The sequence below is a fragment of the Sinohyriopsis cumingii genome, chromosome 2 (genome assembly GCF_028554795.1).
Source record: "Sinohyriopsis cumingii isolate HCF-2022 chromosome 2, ASM2855479v2, whole genome shotgun sequence".
Taxonomy (NCBI): Eukaryota; Metazoa; Mollusca; class Bivalvia; order Unionida; family Unionidae; genus Sinohyriopsis; species Sinohyriopsis cumingii.
Window position 1 is genome coordinate 99,892,229 of NC_142962.1, and position 20,735 is coordinate 99,912,963.

The 20,735-nt window shown below is 35.7% G+C and overlaps 1 protein-coding gene across 1 annotated transcript in view; it reads right to left on the reverse strand.

The window, feature by feature from the left end:
- LOC149805469 (cytochrome P450 2B4-like) overlaps window positions 1-20,524 on the reverse strand; it is a 35,661-nt gene extending 15,137 nt beyond the window's left edge. The window contains exons 1-5 of the mRNA XM_089950060.1: window positions 19,961-20,524; window positions 17,729-17,954; window positions 9,608-9,731; window positions 3,094-3,247; window positions 1,251-1,387 (exon numbers count right to left, since the gene is read on the reverse strand). Coding sequence (XP_089806186.1) covers window positions 1,251-1,387; window positions 3,094-3,247; window positions 9,608-9,731; window positions 17,729-17,954; window positions 19,961-20,300 — 981 coding nt within the window. The 5' untranslated portion in view covers window positions 20,301-20,524. The remainder of the gene's footprint in view (window positions 1-1,250; window positions 1,388-3,093; window positions 3,248-9,607; window positions 9,732-17,728; window positions 17,955-19,960) is intronic.
- Between the last annotated feature and the right edge of the window lie 211 nt (window positions 20,525-20,735).

The following is a 20,735-nucleotide window of genomic DNA, read 5'->3' on the forward strand; positions in this document are numbered from 1 at the left end:
ATATTAACCGTCAATAAATGCGGAAGCCATCTAGAACAAATCCTTGTGATCTTCAAAGAATACTCCAATATATTAAAAACAAAGATGACGAAATAATGCCAATGATAGAAACTTCTTCCACTGTGTATCAAGCATCTTATCAATTGCCTTCTTCACAGTAGCCACTTCCCGATCACCAATTGCAGAAAATTATCTTTCATGGATTGGTGACCATTTTTAACAGGATGAAACTACCTCAGAATTGTAGAATATGACAGAAAGTAATATCGGCACACTTTATCTAAGTCGACCTTGAAAACTGTTGAAGAGTACTCTAAGAGCACTGGTATTTTACAGTATGCTTTTTTCATAGTAACATACTAGTTATCCGTCCCCGACATGTTTACGTCACTGTCATTTACCTATGCTACGTCACATGCATTGATCTGTACGTGTCCGGTGCATTGTACGTGAAGTTACAGATCATTTTTATAGACTGCTATTTTGTCAATCAATCGGCATTAAATTTAATGACATGTTCACAAAAACAAAAAAGTTATATCTTTTGAATACCCCACATACAGCTGACTCAATTAAAACCCAATACTGCTTTAAAAAAAACCCATTGAAAATGAGGCTGTTCCTTTAAATATTCAGATTTTTAAAAGTAACTTTCTGTATACCATTGCAAACAGTATCGTATCCATCTCCACTGAAAAATTCGTGACATCTGAGTCCATATGATTACAGTGCTGCCCTCACGCCCTTCTGTTTTGGGGCGAATTAATCAGTTTGTACTTGAAACAGTATCATGTTTCATACTCTTGGGCTAGGTTTGAATACATCCCTAAGCGACAGTTAACAAAATTGTCTTGTTTCTATCGTGTTCAATCCTTCACAGAAAGAGACTCATGCAGCATTCCTGCATATTTTAGTGAAGTTAGTCACGATCACCGAGATGCATTTTGGGGTATTAATTCATGGAGTGGGAATTAACACAAGCTAAGCCGTTCATTTGTAATCTGAACGGTACAATTATGTTTGCAATGAGGATTGGAAGGTTGGTTTAAACTTAAGAATTTTTTAAAGAATTTAATCATGTTCATGCACATGTTATCCTTATTATCCTTGTATTTAGTCTGATAAGATAGGGGTATACATCAACGAGTCCAATAGAGCTTGGTATATAAATTTAAGAACGTGTACTTTGTTCTTATATATGACTATAATACCGGATACAATTACTTATATTAATAGATTTTCTTACTTACCTCTATTATTTCTTTCTTGCATTTGTCCTGAACATCGGGGTTATTCACTAAATACAAAATGGTCCAGGCTAATGCGGTAGCTGTGGATTCAGTTCCGGCTATAGACAGGTCGATAATATCACGGAACATGTTCTCCTCTAAAGAATAGAGTTGGAATGAAATCATGACATTGGACATATTATTTCCATACGACATAAGGTGCTCATGATATTGTGAATAATTTATTTCTTAAAAATAGAAGTTTGATTTATCTCCCATGAAATAAGAGTAAGTAAAATCAATCAGTTGGTAGTGCCGACATCTGCTCTGTAAAAGTACCGTCACAAAGCAAAGCCAATCTTTAGGGTTGAACCAGGTACTAACACTTCACGGGAAGACACATATAATACGATACTAAAGAACCATGATCATAGTTAATAAGTGACAACATTTACCCAGATCGCTACAGCTCTAAGACCAGTACGAACATTTGCAAAAGAAAACCTATTAGAATGTATCGACATAATGAAGCTTGTCTTACCTATTGGTTTAATTGAGTGAATCATAACTCCATGGCTGACCAAAAATAAAAACAATAGTTTCTGAATTACTTTAGCTTAAAATTAGTAGTTACTTCGGTTTAATCCATATTGTGGGAGTTCGTCTTAGTCAAACTGCATTACGTAATGTTATGTAATCACTGCCATTTAGTCTGAGCTGATGGACTCGGGTCACAATTAGTACTTCCGGCTCAGTACAGTGCACAGTGATAATGAGAAATTAATATTGATCCGGAAATGAAATATGTGACTCACTGCACGGTGCTTTGTTTACAGTCCAGCCTCTCAAAAAAGTACCGGTTAATCTATGACAAGAACTTCACCGTGAAGTTATCGTTGAAAGTATTGTATAACAAGATATGATTTATTATGATTTGGACACCATAGAAAATTCAGGACTGAAAAACAATTTTAGAGAATATATAGGAAAAAATAACTGTGAGCCGAATCCTTATAGCTCGCCTAATGGCCATAGTTTGTGGAACACGGAAATGGTGACTGCTATGTTGAAACTATTGATTAAATATAAGAAAATTTCGTTTTGAGTAGTATTTCCATTAATTACACATACGGTGCTTGTACATATATGTTCCTGCATTGGATGTTGCTGTTGTTTTGGGTTTAACGCCATTTTCTGCACATGATAGGCTATACATGACAGACAGTACAAATGGTGGAGCAGGAACCCGGAAAATCCCGGTAAGAACCCCACCACGGACCCACGGGAACCTGCTGGACAGCTTACTCATATACATTTTCCAAGCCCGATCTTCGAACCCACGCGGACATACGTGATGTTCCTGCATTGAAATAATATGTCTGACTTTGCCATTTAAGGATAGATTATCCATTGGAATTTTAATGGCAGTCATCGCATTTCGCTGTGATATAATTAACATATCGCCAGATAATAGTGAATTAACACAAACCGACATATATGGCTGCCAACTCTTAAAGATGTGAGGCATCTACGTAAAATCGTTACACCGCTTGTAATGATCCAAACTCCAACATTTGTAACAATGTTTCGTAAAAAAAAATGTAAGCTTAAATAAATATTAATGTATATTTGGGTAATTGTCAAAACAAAATATCTAAATTTATATCAAGTGAATTCGTATAATAAGGCACAGTTATCTCCCCATGAGCGATACGTTAAGTACAGACGATCCATATACAGTTGTACATTTAGAAGAAACTTGTTATGTTTTTTTTTTACTTGATCAAAAGTATTTTCGTTTAAAAAAATAAACAAAACTGATTCGTTGTATGACTGACATACCCCCCGCACAATAACACATTACCAGTAACAACTTCTTCATCCCCGTGCTGTTCTGCTTTCAAATAAAGGTCAACAAAATCCCGGATATTGTTGGGGTCGAATGTTTCTCTGTGCTCCTTTATTCGTCTTCTTGCATACATTGACATTTCGCCAGCAGCGTTAAGTACCTGTCTAGTCTAAAACATAGCAATGATAGTATGATGTGAGAAACTGATGACATGTACTAGAAGCATTTGAAATGAAAACAGAAAACTGGAAAACGTTGATAGCGAAATAACACTCAATCTAATTAAAACTGAGATCTACTTATATTAAGATTAATATTGGTACTTTAGAAAATAATAAAGAAAGGACGCAAGAGTAACGGCAGGCATGTAATAAAACTGTAACTGAGGTTGATATGCACGAAATACGTGGAAAGGACGGAATGCGGTTTGTTTGTTACACAAAATTGCATGCTAGATCTTTTAAGGTTATTTTTTAACACGTTATTTCGTAGACTGTTACAATCCTATAGTCGTAAACTAAGTACAAATATGAGAGCAATAAAACAGCAAGTTTTGTCAAATTCAAAATATAATTTATTTTCATAAATTTCAAAGTGAAGAATTGAAAATAACTTATATGGTGAATGAAATCCTGAAAAGTGGTATATGTTCTGTCAAGTCCAAATGTAACGAGTAATCCAAATAAATTCCAGTGGTATTCCTAATGAAGTTCACTACTGTAGTGATGTACCAACAGTACTGATGAATCACAAAGATATAATCTCAAAATCTTTTTAAATGAATCCACAGTACCTCAGCTATTAAATCCGAAAAGTCTAAGCACTTTATAATTCCATTGAATGATTGAATTAAATAAATAAAGTCTATCAATTAAGCACGACAAAAGGTCTTCCAAAACTGGTGGTATTAACAGGAATACTTAATTTTCCGTAATTCATCTCTTAAATTTATCTCTAAAACGTAATATACAAACAAAACTAGACGCATATTCATTCTAGAATAATCCCAACTCGTAAACACGATTATAAACTTTAACAGTAACCAGTCTGGAAGTAGGTCATACTGACCATTCAAGAACTTATGTTCTTAAGTCAAATCATATGTGCATAAGAGACAACTCAGCCTAGAAACTATGAATGAATTTACACACTGTCTACAAGAAATACCTCACTTTTAAAGCGTAAAACTACGATCATAAAGAAAATTAGTATTTACAATGTTATTAACTAAATGACCCTTGGAAACTATAATCATGAAAATAATAGACATAATAAAGATGTACACAGCAATGTAAGTGATGGCGCTGTTTGGTAACGGTTTATATTCGGTAGCTCTTTCGAAAACGTTTTATCATGGCATAATGAAGAGAAGGATAAAGGCAGAAGTAAAACGAAAAATGTATGTACAGAATGGTTAGTAACTAGTACTTAATTGCTTTGTAAGTGTATACATATTCGATAAGGAACACAGTGATGACACAAGAGCTGAATGGAAGACCTTTACATATGCACATAGGCATAAATAATAATAACATCACGCGAAGATGAAATATTGGTATGCTTATAAAGAATGAGGAATAGAAGTGGCGAATTGGCTCTTACATAACATTTAAATGTTTTTATCATTATTCAATACTAAATGAGTTAGGTCTTTAAATGTTTCAAAGTCATGGTTCATCAATTAAAAATAATTCTCACTGTTCTTTCACTAATGAAATGTTTATTTTAGAAGTAGCAATATCAGAGAAATTTTTGAGATTGGTTGATGCCAACTGCGCAACATCTACTGTTTTTATCTGAATGCTTGTAAAAAGATATATACTGGGCAAACCCGGGAGTCGCTATCTAAAAACATGAACTAACATATATTTGATATAAATAACGTTATGAATCTAGCTTTTTAATCTCGACGACTTCCATAAAATTTTATAACATTTTTCATTTAGCGCAATTGCAATTGTTAATTCGGAAATGGAACGTCTGTTAGAAGCGGATTATTAGATTCACCGTCTGGATATTATCTATCCAATAGGTTTAAACTGTGAGATTATATTTGAACTTGATTGATAATTTTATTGCATTTGGTCAGGATTGATAATATTATTGCATTTGGTCAGTTTAAGTGTTATTGGTGTAGGTCAGAAACATTGATTTGGATGGGCTGAACATGCTTTAATTTTTTTGTCAAGGTTGTTTTGGAACATTGTTACTTCTCAATGATCTGTTTCCTTTTTTCTTAAAACTGAGTTGTAATACTTACATAAGCAAAGATAAAAAGTGCATCCAGTGTAACCTATGATTAAATTAAAAAACAACCTCATTCCCTAGTGCTCTCTCTCTCTCTCTCTCTCTCTCTCTCTCTCTCTCTCTCTCTCTCTATATATATATATATATATATATATATATATATATATATATATATATATATATATATATATAATTTTAGTAATGCGTGTCATGTTTTAGAATTTGACAGAACCACCATCAATGGCAATAATTCACTTTATTTGGATCCTCATAGATCCATGTTCTTTTGGACCGTCATTATTTCCACGCTCACTGAAAAACGGCAAATATATGTTAAACTACACGGGCATATTTGGACGAGATCAATGGAAAGGTGTGAACTAGTGCAAACCGGATTGAATGTTGTGCGCTGTGATGTCGCAATGAAAGCAGCGCGTGTTGAAAACAAATTCGTACTACCCTGTTATATGTTATGATAGACCCGACGTCCTCTTTACTTGACCCAGTTTAGTACCTGGCTAACATTGTAAAAGTCCACAGCAATCAATAATTTTAGTCTGAAAGATTTCGGTTGACAGTTAAACAACTTTAGTATTAATGTTAACAGTTAAAATTAAATTCAATGTGAATAAAAACTGATACATGACCACATTGACATACACTTTAATTCATAAGGAGGGAACATAAATTTTATAATTTTATATCTTGATTGCAGAAAACTGACACTAATATCAGACCAGAAATACTGCACAATTTAAATGGTACAATTCTCTCTATAAGGCTTTTTCAACTATTTATCTATGAAAATACTAAAACATACATTGATTGTTCCTAATTTTAAAATCTGATATAACATTTTACAATCTTAAAAAGTTTGTATAGTAATTGTACAAAGGGGCATAAATCAACATTAAGAAATGAAATGTCAATTAAAGAAAAAAATCTGAATAGTTCTAATTATAAGATGATTTATAATTTTCATTGACAAATTCATAATACTTAATAAATTATGCATACTTCAAGGGAAATAACTCTGTATTTCGTTAAGTAGACTCTAACAATAAATAAGAAGAGATTGTATCTACCCTAACAACTTCCATTGGCTGGTATGATTTTATTTTACTTTCAAATTAAATAAAGCTTCAGATCACTAGATACGAACTGTGTATGCTCAGCAGGTCGCATTCAGCGATAACAGCTGAATGGAATCCGGTTCTTTTACATCCTGGGAGATGAATTTTTTTGAAATATATGTAAACTAATCTATTGAATTTAGGGAGTATCTGCCAGCTACAACATTTACTTATTGCAGTACATATTCAGTGAACGTATAAGAAAAACAGTCCAACAAAGGAAGTGCTCTTCAATTTGAAGAAAAAAAAACAGCAACAAAACACCCATATGTAAAAAAAACATCTACCGACGAGGACGCTCTAGCGTCCTCTAATAAAAGGTAACGGTTAAAAACTATAGTTTCCGAAGAAAAAAAATCTATTTTCATAATGTGAATGATGTAATTTGATTGGTGAATCGAAAAGATAGATAAACAGGACTTTATATCGGTGTGTGCCACATTACGTTGCAGATACCGAGTTTTATCAAACTGGGTAATGCTCAACCGGAATTCAATGCTAGAAGTTAGTACAATTTTTAATGGCCAATGCATGCTGCACCAGTATAACTCGATACATTGGATAAACATATATGTTCCAATGCAAAAAAGAAATAGGGTCATCGGATTGCAATCTATAAGAATCTGCCGTTTTCTCATGCATATAAGTAGGTTGTGTACAAGGAACGTTAATTTTTATACAACGTTTCCTATGTTGGATTCAAAAATAGCGTGCTGTACTTCCATTTCTCGTTAACTTTCACAAATTAAAGGGCAGATTTCTTCAAAATTTATATTTCATTATTGTTTACAATAAAATCCATGGGCGAAATCAGAAATAGCAATTATGTTTATCCAAGAAAACTTACTCGATCACATTAACGTTACGAAGCTCCGCATCCTCTCGAATTCAGCAAATTTTGAAAGACGATTTTTTTTTTGTCTGCCCCATATATATTCCTTGGAGACGAGAGACAAAATCTTCCATGCTCTTCCCTTTACCTCCCTTCACCACCGCTGTTTACCGACTTTAGCTTAAGAGATACCTGTTGGAGAATGCTTACTTTTCCGGGGAGATGTGGGAAGGTGTAATAGTAATGTGAACGGTGAAATATTCTCGGAAAAACACAATTAACTAAAAACAATATTTCCTTCTTCTTTGAATACATTCCCCGATCGCATTAATGTTAGGAGAATAAGTAATAAAAGGAGACAATGATGAGCACCCTACCCCTAGCATGAACACCCAAGAGGAAATAAGGATTTTCTTCCCCGTAAAGGGTAAACTTCACATAACCGTGACGACAATACCCGGGACAGAGAAAATGAATCTAAATGATGCTTTTCTTATTGAGTAAAATCACCAGAAGAATACAGCAAAAGATCTCTTCAGTTCATTTAGTAAGGTCAAAGGTCAAATCCGTCATTCGACCACCTGACTTACCAGATTCAGTTCACGCAGAGAGAAGTTTGAGAACTCTCAAGGTTTACTGTGTGGCAACCAAATTTGTATGTTGGGTCTCGGATTGCCATGTTCCATTAGAACACAAGGCTTGCATAAATAGCTCTGATTTTTATCATCGGCGTTGACTCTTGAGATCTCAGAATACACCAGTGTATTACCCACTTGAGCCATGTTACCAGGACTTGGGTGGTTATATCTTGTTTCCTGGGATTTAACAGAAAAAAGAGACGTTGCCGGATCCCCCGGCACTTTTCCGTGCACTTTAGGTAGTATTTAAGCGCATAAACCAGGTCTTACATCACTTCCTTCCTATATTCACCAATGGAGGAGACGGTACGGATGACCACTCTTCGACTGCCTATTGACGGCAGCTGCATCGTCAGTAGCACAAAGCCAGCTTATCTGAACTGAAAATAGTTGGGTCAACAGGAAGGGCCCGCAACTCGCAGAACCTGCATACTGAAGATAGATTTATCAAGAAATGTGTTCTTACATGATAGCAACTTCAATGATGGGAAGATTAAGGGCTCAAGCTAGCTTGAAATGAGCCATGCCAGCAACAACGACAAATTCCACTTGGTAAACAGGATGAGCGATTTGGGGGTATTAAATACAAAATTGTTTAATATGTCTGACAAATCCTAACCGTGACCTATGTTAATTTTACCGCTTTGCTTGAATTTGTGCAGCAATTACCATTGATCGTAATGGTGGCAAACCTATTCTCCTCAATGACACAGAGAAATAAGTTAGAAAATTGTGAAATTATGGTACTCGTGGGGAAGACGCTGTTGCTGTCGAGCCTATCCTTTCAGAGTGGGGTAGCGTATCACTCGGTTAGCACACTGGCCTCTAGTGCCAAGGCTCCTGGGTGCTATTCCTAGTTGCAGCATAATTTGTCGTACTACACTTATAAAAAGCAACACCAGAAAGGGCATATGAAGTATTCGAGCAAATATTTCTGTGGAATGAGAACCTAATGATGCTCATGAACTTCCATTTTACTATAACTAAGTTAAGTAAGTTCGACAAATATTAGTCAGCTCCAAAAAGTTTTAGTAGGTTATGTTGTGTTGGTCCTTATAATTAGAGTCCATCTGGGGCAATCGACATTCAAAGTCAATTATAGGCTTGATTTTCAAAGCGACTGACTTTCTGGGATCAGTCGATAACTTTGATGATGAGGTGTTAGAAAATATTGGATTGGCTCCCATAATGCCCACTGTAGCTCAGCTGGTAGAGCGATACACTAGTAATCCAGTTGTTCAATATCCGCCAATGCGCGGCTGGGGCGGCCACCTTACCCTGTGTTTTCTTGATAAGGACATTTAGTTCAGATTTCTTCAGCATGATATAACCAATAAAGTGATAAAGGTGCATATACAACCAACCATACAAATAAAAACCCCATCGAGGACATGTACACTATATTATAAGGGGGGGGGGCAACTCGTACAAGTGCACTCCTGTCTCCAAGCGTATGTGAATCAAATAGATGACGCCTTCAGACAAATGACCCCATGATATTATAGTAGATTTGCCTCTTTCCCATGTATACTAACTATACTTTTTAAAAAATGTCTAATCGCCCTCCATCCCCACCCACACTTCAAGTTGGTGCACGGATATATTTACAAAAAACTATTAGATCAACCGTACGGTATTGTAAAAGTTAACGCACTACAAGTAAAAGCAGAGTTAAATACCTTGGAGTTTGGTAGGTAAGCCAGAAAAGGCAAGAAGTTTTCTGGAAGGTGTCCAGCTATGGTGGTGAATATTGCTTCTATGTTCTTTATCAGCAGGAGAAAATCTGGATCACCATAGTCAAGCCTGGAAAACAAAAATATGCTTTAATTGAGTGACTATCATACATAAAATGTAGTGTTGTGATGTTCAATTATGTACTTTTTACTTAACTAATTCATCATTGCATAAGTCTCTGTTTACAGGGTGTGTTAAGCTGATTCGTATTAAATGATTTGTCTAAAACTACAAGGACTCAAAATGCGACACAAGAAATTAAAAAATGTGCACATAACTATTAACTACATGCTATAATCCTTTTTCTACTAATTTAATTCAACATAAGTCAGGTACGGTTATTTACCGCATTGTTATAAAAAATGGAAACTTGTTAATAATCAACATGGTATGAAAGTTACCCTATGTACTCACGTATAAGTCGAATCCAGCTCCAAACCGCAGAGACCCAGATCTGCCGTCGTATAATGCCGTTGGCAGATCTGAGTCTCTGTAGTTTGATAAGAGTGACAAGAATAACAAAATAATAATAGAGCCTGATCTGTCAATGTATGTGGTAATGGCAGAATAGGGTCTAAAATGAATGCAGTAGAACTAGACAAATAATAGAATATATATGGTACTTAGAAAAGCAATCTGTATCTAGCATTCATTGAACACACACACACACACACACACACTTTGGTCCAATATTAGGCGGGAAAGGTGTTTTGGGTTTGATTAATATGTATGCATCTAGTTTTGACTGGAAATTAAAATCTTAAGTTCAAATAAAATTAGATGGAAATAAAGTTAAGAAATCGTCAGCTTCAGAAAAAAAATGGAAATACAGAATCATAACGAGAGAGAAGAGAGAAATACAAAAGCTGCGAGAGAGAGAGAGAGAGAGAGAGAGAGAGAGAGAGAGAGAGAGAGAGAGAGAGAGAGAGAAATTTCAGAGAGAGAGAGAAAGTGGGAGGGAAAGGCATGTACAGAGAGAGAAGAGAGGTAGATGCAGAGAGAGAGAGAGAGAGAGAGAGAGAGAGAGAGAGAGAGAGAGAGAGAGAAGAGAGAGAGAAGAAAGAGACATGCAAATGCTGAGAGAAATAAGGGAAATGCAACTAAAATTAAAAGAATTAGAACTGGCAGGTGGAACACACTTTTTCCCCCTATTTTACACACAAGTTCAGATCTGGTGTTAGCAGAAATATTAGGTTTGTAATACATTTTCACGGTAAAAGGTAGATAAATATTTTTATTCATTTTCAGATAATTGCTTAAAATTTTAAATGACTCAGAGAGTATTGGCCTTTATTATTGCAAGACTGCTTATAGGCAACGCTCGTGAAGTCCGCACTTCACTGTCGATACAAAAAAGTGTTAGTTGTGAATTGTTGAGGAATGGATTTGAAGAATTACAAGCTGTTACCTGATGCATATCGACAAAGGTTTAGAAAATTTAGAGAAGAAACTAAAGAAACCTACTTCAATCTTGCAAAGGAAAAAGTACGACTATTTGAGAGGTGGTGATCAGGCAAGAAGTTTGATCACAAATTTGATAATCTCAGACAATTCATTATTTGAACTGTGCAAGAATAGCTTAAATAGTTATGTCCAGACCGATCTTTATGAGGAAAAGGTGGAAACATTGGAAGATGTCGCTTATACAGCTGATGATTATTCTTTGACTCACAAATAGTTTGTTTGTCCATAAGTCTTCATCTTAGCAGTATTTTGTTATAAAATCGTCTCAGTCCCGTACGAGTACTTCCAAATCTCAAAATGGTACAATGTCAGAAATGAAACTTCTGATAAGACTGATCAGAAATCCTTATCCCATCCTACGTACACGTATTGTAAGGAGAAAGGGCATGCTATTTCTGATCACTACAGGTGAAAAAACTAAAAAGCAAAATAACGACATAGCTATTATAAATGCTCATTTTCTAATAGAGAGGTCAAGGTTACAGTCATGTATTGGAAGCAATACATCTGTTGGGTCAAACAAACCCCAGTCTGATTTTTTATTGGAGAATTATGAGCTTGGCATGTCGAAGGTTCTATATCACTAATTGTTGATTCTGCCAAGGCTATCCATTTTAATATATTAACGGACGCAGACGCATCTCAAAGTCTTTAATTATCAGGTAATTTGTCTTTATCTGAGAAATCCTCTTCTATTGAAAGTGTTCTTATTCAGGGAGTATAGAGTGGCTTTGTTAATATTACTCTCCAATGTTTATATTTGGCATCAGACGTAGGATTAGGACCCATTACTGTCGAAGCAGTGATTCTTTACCCATCGAGGGTATTGATTTATTACTAGGCAATGACCTAGCGTGAGATAATGTTGTTGCTATTCCACTTGTAACTGACAAGCCTTGTTGGCATCAGAAAGTTGATCCTATTGAGATCGAAACCCCTTATTTATACCCTGTTTTTACAGCTAATAGAACTATGGCAACACAATCTCTTGAGAATGATAATGATCACGAATGTATTCCTTTAGCTGACACGTGTATTGGCCAGTCTTTAGATGGAGCCACATTTGCTCCTAGTATTGATGAATCAAAAAGTATTGATCATAGTTTTACTACCCATTCTTGCTATTCTAATCATAGTGATAAAGACAATCACTTATTGTCGAACAGGAACAAGATCCTGAGATCTTCTGCTTGTTTTAGAGGGTAGTTAGCGAAACTGAAGCCACACATTTACAAGTTTATTATTTTGTAAAAATGAGGTCCTTATGAGACACCGAGGTACCCGCTGGTGACGAGTGGTGAGCGAACTAACAAATTGTTGATCCTAAGTCATATCGACATGAATTCTGAGTCTAGACCATGGAACTCCCTTTTAGCTGGTCCTTTAAGAATCAGACAGAATTATCACAAGATCTTTAATCATTTTTATTTGCCGAAAATCAAAAGCGATCTTTCTGAGTACTGTAAATCTCGTTACACTTTTCAACTGGTAGGAAAACCCAATCATAAGACACCTAATGCTCATCTGAAACTTATTCCTGCATTTTTAGGAAGCAATAAGCAGAATAACGGCAGAGTGTGTCGGTCTCTTATCTAAGACAAAGTCAGACACCAGATGCTTATTGACCAAGATTTCCAGAGGCGAATCCTTTGAGGAATATTAAAACTAAAACCATAGTAAAAGCTTTGATAAATGTTTTACACGTTTTGGCCTTCCCAAATTTGGCCAATAGGACCAAGCTCAAATTTTATGTTCGGAATTTTCCAACAAGTCTTTACCAATTGGATATTCAACAGTTTGACTCTCCTGCCTATCACTTTGAAAGTCAAGGGGACTTAGAAAGATTTCACGAAGCTTTGATGATTTTGTCATATTGCTTTGATACTGGAAAAGATTGGGTTTAAAAAGCAAGATATGAGTTTGAAGGACTCCCACGTGCACTGGCCTAGGAAGAATTATTCCCGCTCTATATTTTGTTTCTAATTAAAATATCGCTCAAGTGCTTATTTTTGCGATATTTCATTACCAGTTTGTGCCTAATAATGTTTGAACATCCGTTTTGGATTTGTGTGTATCCGTCTCTTATTAATTTGGCTGTATTCGTTGCCTGTCAGTTTTAGGTGATAACAAATTGTAAAATATCTTCCCTTTTGTCATGTAGATTGATTCTAAAGGGACTCATCGTTTTAGTTTTCTAATCCAGTAGGCCTCCCTTTTCCTGAGATTTTCTTTATTTGCAACAGCTTCAATCGCGAAAATAGAGCAATCGTTCATTGAATGACCAACTCTGTTAAAATGGTTCGGTACTGCTTTATTTTCCTTGTGGTTGATATCAAATATGTGTCTAGTGAAGCTATCTTGTATGTTAAACTCGTCTTTCAGACAGACTGTTTACCGCACTTTTTGCATCCAGTTAGGTAAATGATGTTTTGTGAATCGCAAATCAGGTTTTGTTTGATATGGAACGTTTGGTTCTTGGTGTTGCTTGAAAATGTTTATGCAGTTGTAAAAACGGGCATGTGTTGCAGCACCTTCCCTGACTTGATGTTGCGACTCCCAGAGTATGGTTGTCGGTTCCTAAATTTTGCACTGTTGCGTTTTTAACCAGTTTAAGAAATCGTTTGGAGTATGCCCGTGCCCGTAGAGATCAGAACAGTGTATGTGTTGCTTTTTTAAAATCTTCCCGTTTTGAATACAGTCTATGGAACTAAATAATTTGAGATTTCAGAATGCCGCTAAAAGTGTGTTTAGGAAGGAAGGAACATTTATGTAAGAGTTCTTGAGTATCGGATGGCTTGATATAAAACTTTTGTATCCAAAATATCCGTTACTTCGAAATCATGACTCTCAAAGGCCGTGGTATCTAAGAAGTCAGTGGAACTCTCCTTAATTGTCGCCTTCAGTTTTATTGACGGAAGGAAATATTCAAGATTTCAAAAAGTCCTGAAACTGATTTAGTGAGTAGGTCAAAATTAAAAATATATCATCCAAAAATCGAAAATATACCAATGGAAGTTATTGACACTTCTTAAAAACTTCTCTATCCTATTCAGCCATAAAACTGTCTGCATATCTAGTCGCAAACGTCATGCCGATCGTCGTACCTGATATTTGTAGGTACCAATTCCCGTTAAATTCAAAGTCATTTTTTTCCAAACCAAGTTATAAGAATTCTAAAGCTTCTAGATCGGGTCTTTTCGGGTCGGGGTTATTCATGGAACAGTTCCATATATCCTTCAACCCGTCTTTATTATCAACATTTGTGTACATACTGTCCACGCAAGAGTGACTAGAAAGGTAGTTTTCGGAATTTTGGCATCTAAAACAAGTCGGTCTTATCTTTTAGATACGACAAATACGTAGTCTCCAATTGTGCCAAAAGGGAGTCCATGTACTCCGCAATGTTATACTATTCGCTCCCTACATCCGAAACGATGGGTCTCCACTGTGGGAATTTTATAAAAGACTTACCAAGATTTAGGGTGTTCGTGAATTTTTGGGCAAGGTGTAAATATGTCTAGCAGTTTAAATCTTCTGCCCATGACTCTGAAAGTAAAGGGGCTTTAGCAAGATTCCATCCAGCTTGGACGATTCGGTCATATTGCTTTGATACCTGAAAAGATTGGGATGAGGGTGTATATTTACTTTTGTTTGCTGTTAGGGAATCAGTTCAACGATCATTAGATTCTAGTCCTTTTGAACCAATGTTTAGACATGCTGTCATTGGACCATTGGAGTTATTAAAAGAGAAACTTCTTTCAACTGAAGATTCCAAGATTAATCTTATTGACTATCTCGACTGATTTCAAATATAAGTTATCAAAGGCTTGAGAAGTAGCAAGAAATAATATTCACTCTACCCAGTCCAAAATGAAATTAAGGTATGAAAGAAAGACAAAGGAAAGAAGTTTTCATTCTGGTGATGGAGTTCTGGCTCTCTTGCCCGTATCTTAAAATCCTCTTCTGGCAAAGTATTATGGTCCTTATCCAATTGAAAAGAAGGTGACTTCAATTATATTATTAACACTCCTGACAGGAGGAACAAAAACAACTTTGTCATAGAATTATGTGAAAAGAGTTCATTGATAGAGATATTCCTGTTAATCATTCAGTCAATGTAGTTGTATTTGTACAAAAAAGTGTGGATTTAAAAGAAGGAATGCAATTGGACTGTAGTGGTGTTCGTTTAACCAACCTTCATAATTCAGAAATATTAAAGAAACTGGACTAGCAACATTCACCTCTTCAGCCACAAAAAAGAGTTATTATCTGAATATGAGCACTTATTTCCTGATGCTTCTACACGCACAAATATAATCTACCATGATGCTGAAATGGTAGATTCTACACCCGTGAAACAGCATCTTTGCAAGATGAATCATAGCAAGTAGGAATGTTTGAGAAATGAAATTCACTACTTGCTGGAGAATGATTTTCTTGAACCTCGTAAAAGCAATTATATTTCCAGATGTTACTTTCCGTATGTGTACTGACTACAGAAAAGTGAACAGTGCCTCCAAAACATATTCATATTTAACGCCAAGAATCGATGACTTCATTGATAAAATTGGAAACGCAAAATATATCACAAAGTTTGACCTTTGAAGGGATTGTGGCATATTCCACTCGCAAAAAGAGCATACGAAATTTCGGCATTTGCAACTCTTGATGAAATTGATCCAAATGAAGTGATGCCGTTTGGTATTTCAGTGTTTACTGCGAATGATAACACCTGGTCTAGTTAACTGTGACATATACATCGATGTCGTCATCATCTAAAACGATACCTGGAAAGATCACTTGGAAACCATTCGGAAATTTGTTTATGAACTCAGTGATGTAAATTTTACAATTAACTGAAGTAAAAGAGAGTTTTCTGTGCTTGTTACTTTTTTTAGGACATCCTAAGGGAGATTGTTAAGTTAAACGTTATCTCTTAAAAGAAACAAATAATATTTTTTGGGTATGGTTGGATATTATCAGAAATTTTGCTTAAAGTTTTCTACAATTGCTGAAATCATGACAAATTTGTTGAATAAAAAATCCAGGTTTCATTGTTCTGACAAATGACAGTAGGCTTTGTTAAATTAGAGGCAATACTTAAAGCTGCACCAGTTTTTCCGTTCCAGATTTCAGTAAATCATTTAAATGCATGTTGATGAAAGTGATGTAGGGTTTGATGTGGTATTGATTCAAGACAAACAATGGTGTAGATTACCCAGTGTGCTAATTATTTAAAATTCTAAACAAGCACCAGATAACTTTTTTCAACAGTCGAGAAGAAATGTTTGGCTTTGACATTTTCTTGCAAGACTATGAAGTGTATATAATAGTCCAGCTCCTTCACCGGTTATAGTATTCGGTGATCACAGCCTCCTAACATTCATTATCAAAAATAAAAGCAAAATATCGGGGATTGCTGAGGTGTAGTTTGATGTTTTAGGAATGTAATACTGATATTAGGCACATCAAGGGAAATGAATATGATTTCACATACACTTTCATGTGTATAGAAGTGCCTTATTGCTTGATGTATACTCTGTGACATTCATAAGAAATCTTCCTATGTAATTTTAATTTTTTATGGGATCAGATATATCTTGAACTAATTTGCAAAAACGCTTTATTATACAAACCTCTTATTCTTTATGAGGGGAGGTGTTATGTATATCTGTATTGTATGTTAAAATTTTATCCACGATTCTAAAATGTAAGGATCATTTGTAAGCAACATCTTTACTTGAATTTAAGTTCAAGACATCTTTTTTTTCCTTTGCATAAAACCATGGTTTACCAGATGTTCTTCGGTTATTTGCTAAATTTTACACAAAAGGACCTGACTTGATTACGAATTTGATCGTCATTACCATTAGAAATGACCTGAGTACGGGGCATTTTGTTGTGTCATAAGTCACGCGAGAGTTTTTAAAGAGGGAAGAAGTGAACAATTATTCAGCTCTATCTCAAAATGAGCATTTTGTTGTGCTCAGTTATACATTGATCGGGAATCATTTATTTAAATTATTCATTGGAATTACAAAGTACTCATTGACTGTTTGGACTAAATCACTATTCTGAGATTACTGTGAATTCATTGAGAAACATTCTGGATTATGTCATTCATGGTTACTAGAACATAAGAACATTCAAGACCTGGAGTTCATTTGGAACCCTAAATACTTTTTGGACTTGTGAAAGAACTTTTAGGATTATTTGGGATTTAATTCACAAAACTGTATGCCCCTTTTAAATTTTTACTTTGTATTCTAGGGAAATAATTTAGTTTCGATATATTATTAAACTTGTTGGCTTTATTTTTTCCGTTAGTCAATTAAGACCATAGAGTCGTAATAACACACACACACACACACACACACACACACACACACACACACATATATATATATATATATATATATATATATATATATATATATATATATATATATATATATATATATATATATATATATATATATATATATATATATATATATATATATGCTGGCAGTGAACAGCGTGTGGAAGAATGGTTTGTTGTAATGCTCAAATTGCCGAAAAGCCAAATATTGTAGACTTAAAATAGTTTATAGATCCATTACCTTGATCCATAAACGATCCCAACAATTATATTTGCCACCGCTCTCTTCAGCGTTTTGCGGATATCTCTCGGCTGACCACCAAAAGACTCAAGTTCGTCTGCTAGGATGCGTGCCTCGTCTTGGATACGCTCTTCAAGATTCTTCTTCCCTAATCCGAAGGCCTTTAGAGTATCCAAAGTAAACTTCCGCAATTTCTGATGGATTTCCCCATTTCCAAACAATACACCTAAATGAAACCAAAAAAAAAAAAATGCTTAGTTTGACCAAAGTTCCAATGTTTTAACGTAATACTATTACATTGGTTGTATTGATATCCACGACTTATAACTGAGCAAATTTCTAACCTGCCAAACAACAATAGATATCAACTATTTCCGATTTTTGTCTTAAAGTTTGATGCAATATCATATTCTTTTTCATACATCTCCAAAAAACTGGTTCTAAAACGTCTTCCTTGCTTGTACGAAGAACATGGGAAAGTATATCAGTACAATATGCACGATACATAGATCTACCCAATGAGCAGAAAAATAATAAATTCAGCTATACGGGATATTCGTAAAAGTGGAAAATTAGAAAAGCTATTGCTTGTCATATTACACCATGTTCCAAAAGCCAATGAGATCTCGTCCATGTCAGACGAGTTGATATGTAAGTAGGTTTGCGGTTCCGAAACGCGTGTTATGATGTGTGTTTCATCTTGAAATCTACCAATAAAAACCACCGTGGCTGGTCATGCTGCCACTTTTCTGTGCAAATATTCTTGATAAATGGGCCGTCGTAAGGGTCGGGCGATTCAGGCGACCGCCCTGGGCGGAGTTTGTAGATTTTTTCAGGGCGAAAGCCAAGGTGACGCTTCCCCTGGGCGCCGTTTCGTCCAGCGCAACCTTGCGACGGCCCTACATGGTAGAATCTTCGTACCACTTCAAGCATTTTCTCTATACATTTATTTTAATTACAGATGCGATCTCTAGTACTGACGGTTATACTGTAGAATACGTATATTAAGGGTTTGTAGATTTCTTTTGTTAACTTGTATTGTACTTTTCGAAAAAAAAAGGAACAGACTCAGGTGTTAAGTTCATATTCAGCGTGCCGAAGTAGCAAAACTGCTTAACCAACTAGCGCATCAAATGAGAGCGAAGGATCTAGACGGTGATTCAGTTAAAGTATTGACTAGTCTTCGTTTTCTCCGTGGAAACACACAAGTTCTTGGAGACTGGCTGCTCTAATGTGCTCGCCTTTACATATCACCGACAGCTCACCTCTGTGTGCGTGTGTTCAAGTCTCCGGCTGCGTCAGCATGTGTAGGTGATTAGGCTTGACTGTAGCTTTCCGTGGCTCAGTGGTTTTTCCTACATCGAATATTTTGGCCGCCAAGTATATCCTATCATGTGTTGAAAAATGGCGCAACTCATAACACCACCATCACCAACAAGTTATGTCTCTTTGTGGTAGGTCAGAGGTCATTCGGGGTAAAAACAGTTATTTAAATGCATAAGGACAGAAATAATCTATTTAAGCGTATACATGCCGAAATCATTTTCTAAACGTAGACAGTTTTACTATGATGAATGATCCCTGTCATATGCTGGCGTTTAAACAAACAGCTTGATTGATAACGGCTGAAAGAACTGAGCATACATGTTTACTTTCTTCCTTATGTCCATATTGCAGCAAATCTTCTAAGGATTTCGAATTGCAGAAAAAAGTCTACTTTCTTTCAAGCTGGGAGATTTGCCTTTTCTTTCACCTCGAGATAAAAATTTGATTTTAACTAATCTGATGGATACAGTAGTTTCATTTGTTCTCTATCAATCTGAGATTTCTTTCTTTAAATTGCCACCCCCACCCCCCACCCCACCCGTATAAAATGGCTGGTCCCTTAACAACTACCACACAATTTCAGGTGTAGAGTAATGTTAACAAGTTATCTGAGTACCATCCCAAACAATCAATAATAAGATAAAATCTAGTTTGAAGTCGTTAATGCTTTTGTGTTGAAAAGCATTTAGTCTGGCAATATTTTCGTATTTTGTTAAAGATTTTATTGCACTAATTAAAGGAATGCAGACTATTTCTGTCTCTATGTCTCAGTCTATCTGCCTACTGGCAATACCGGTACATTGATTGGGAATGAGTGTAGTCTAAGAGATCATTTATAGCCGTATATAACAGCACTCTTCTACCTTAAATCTACGCTTATTATATTCGCGGTCGGATGTTTCTTACCTTTGCCATGAAAAAGCTGGTTGATCAAATACAGATTAGTTGGTCTGAATTTGAAATCGTTTCCTTGCTCAATCAGCCCTTTGTGTATTGCATTGTGACCGAACACTAAAATGAAATCCCGTGAAGGTCCAAAAGATAGGCGAACAACATCCCCGTACTTCTCCCTGTACTTGAGAAAATCCTTGTACACTTGATTGCTACCAAGAAAATCGAAAAGATTTCCAACGACCGGAAGAGACTTGGGTCCCGGAGGAAGATTTTTAGGTGATCTGCGCAGAACTAACGTGTATACGATGATGAGGAACACCAGGACAATTAGTAACACTTCTAAAGTTGACATTCTTCAAAGCTCGTGCGCTAAACGTAGATTAGAAGCTGATTTTACAGCACGGCGTGTTTTATACATTCTGCTACGTTCTACTTTATGACCCCGGTGTGGTTTCAAGCCAGATTTCGTCACTCGCTTTTGTCCATTCTTCTTTGTAGTACTTTATAATCATATTCTGGCTTCAAGCCCGTTTCATCAGACATGTTTGATTTTGAACCATATTTCATCAGTCATGTCTGGTTTTGAACCAGATTTCATCAGATATGTCTAGCTTCAAGCCAGATTTCATCAGATACGTCGTGTTAATACGTACATTCTTCTGAGTGCCACTTTATAGCATTATTCTGGCTTCAAATCCACTTTCACCGTGCAGGCTTTTTAAACATACGAGAGAGAGAGAGAGAGAGAGAGAGAGAGAGAGTTAACGTATGCAATGAAAATCTCGAA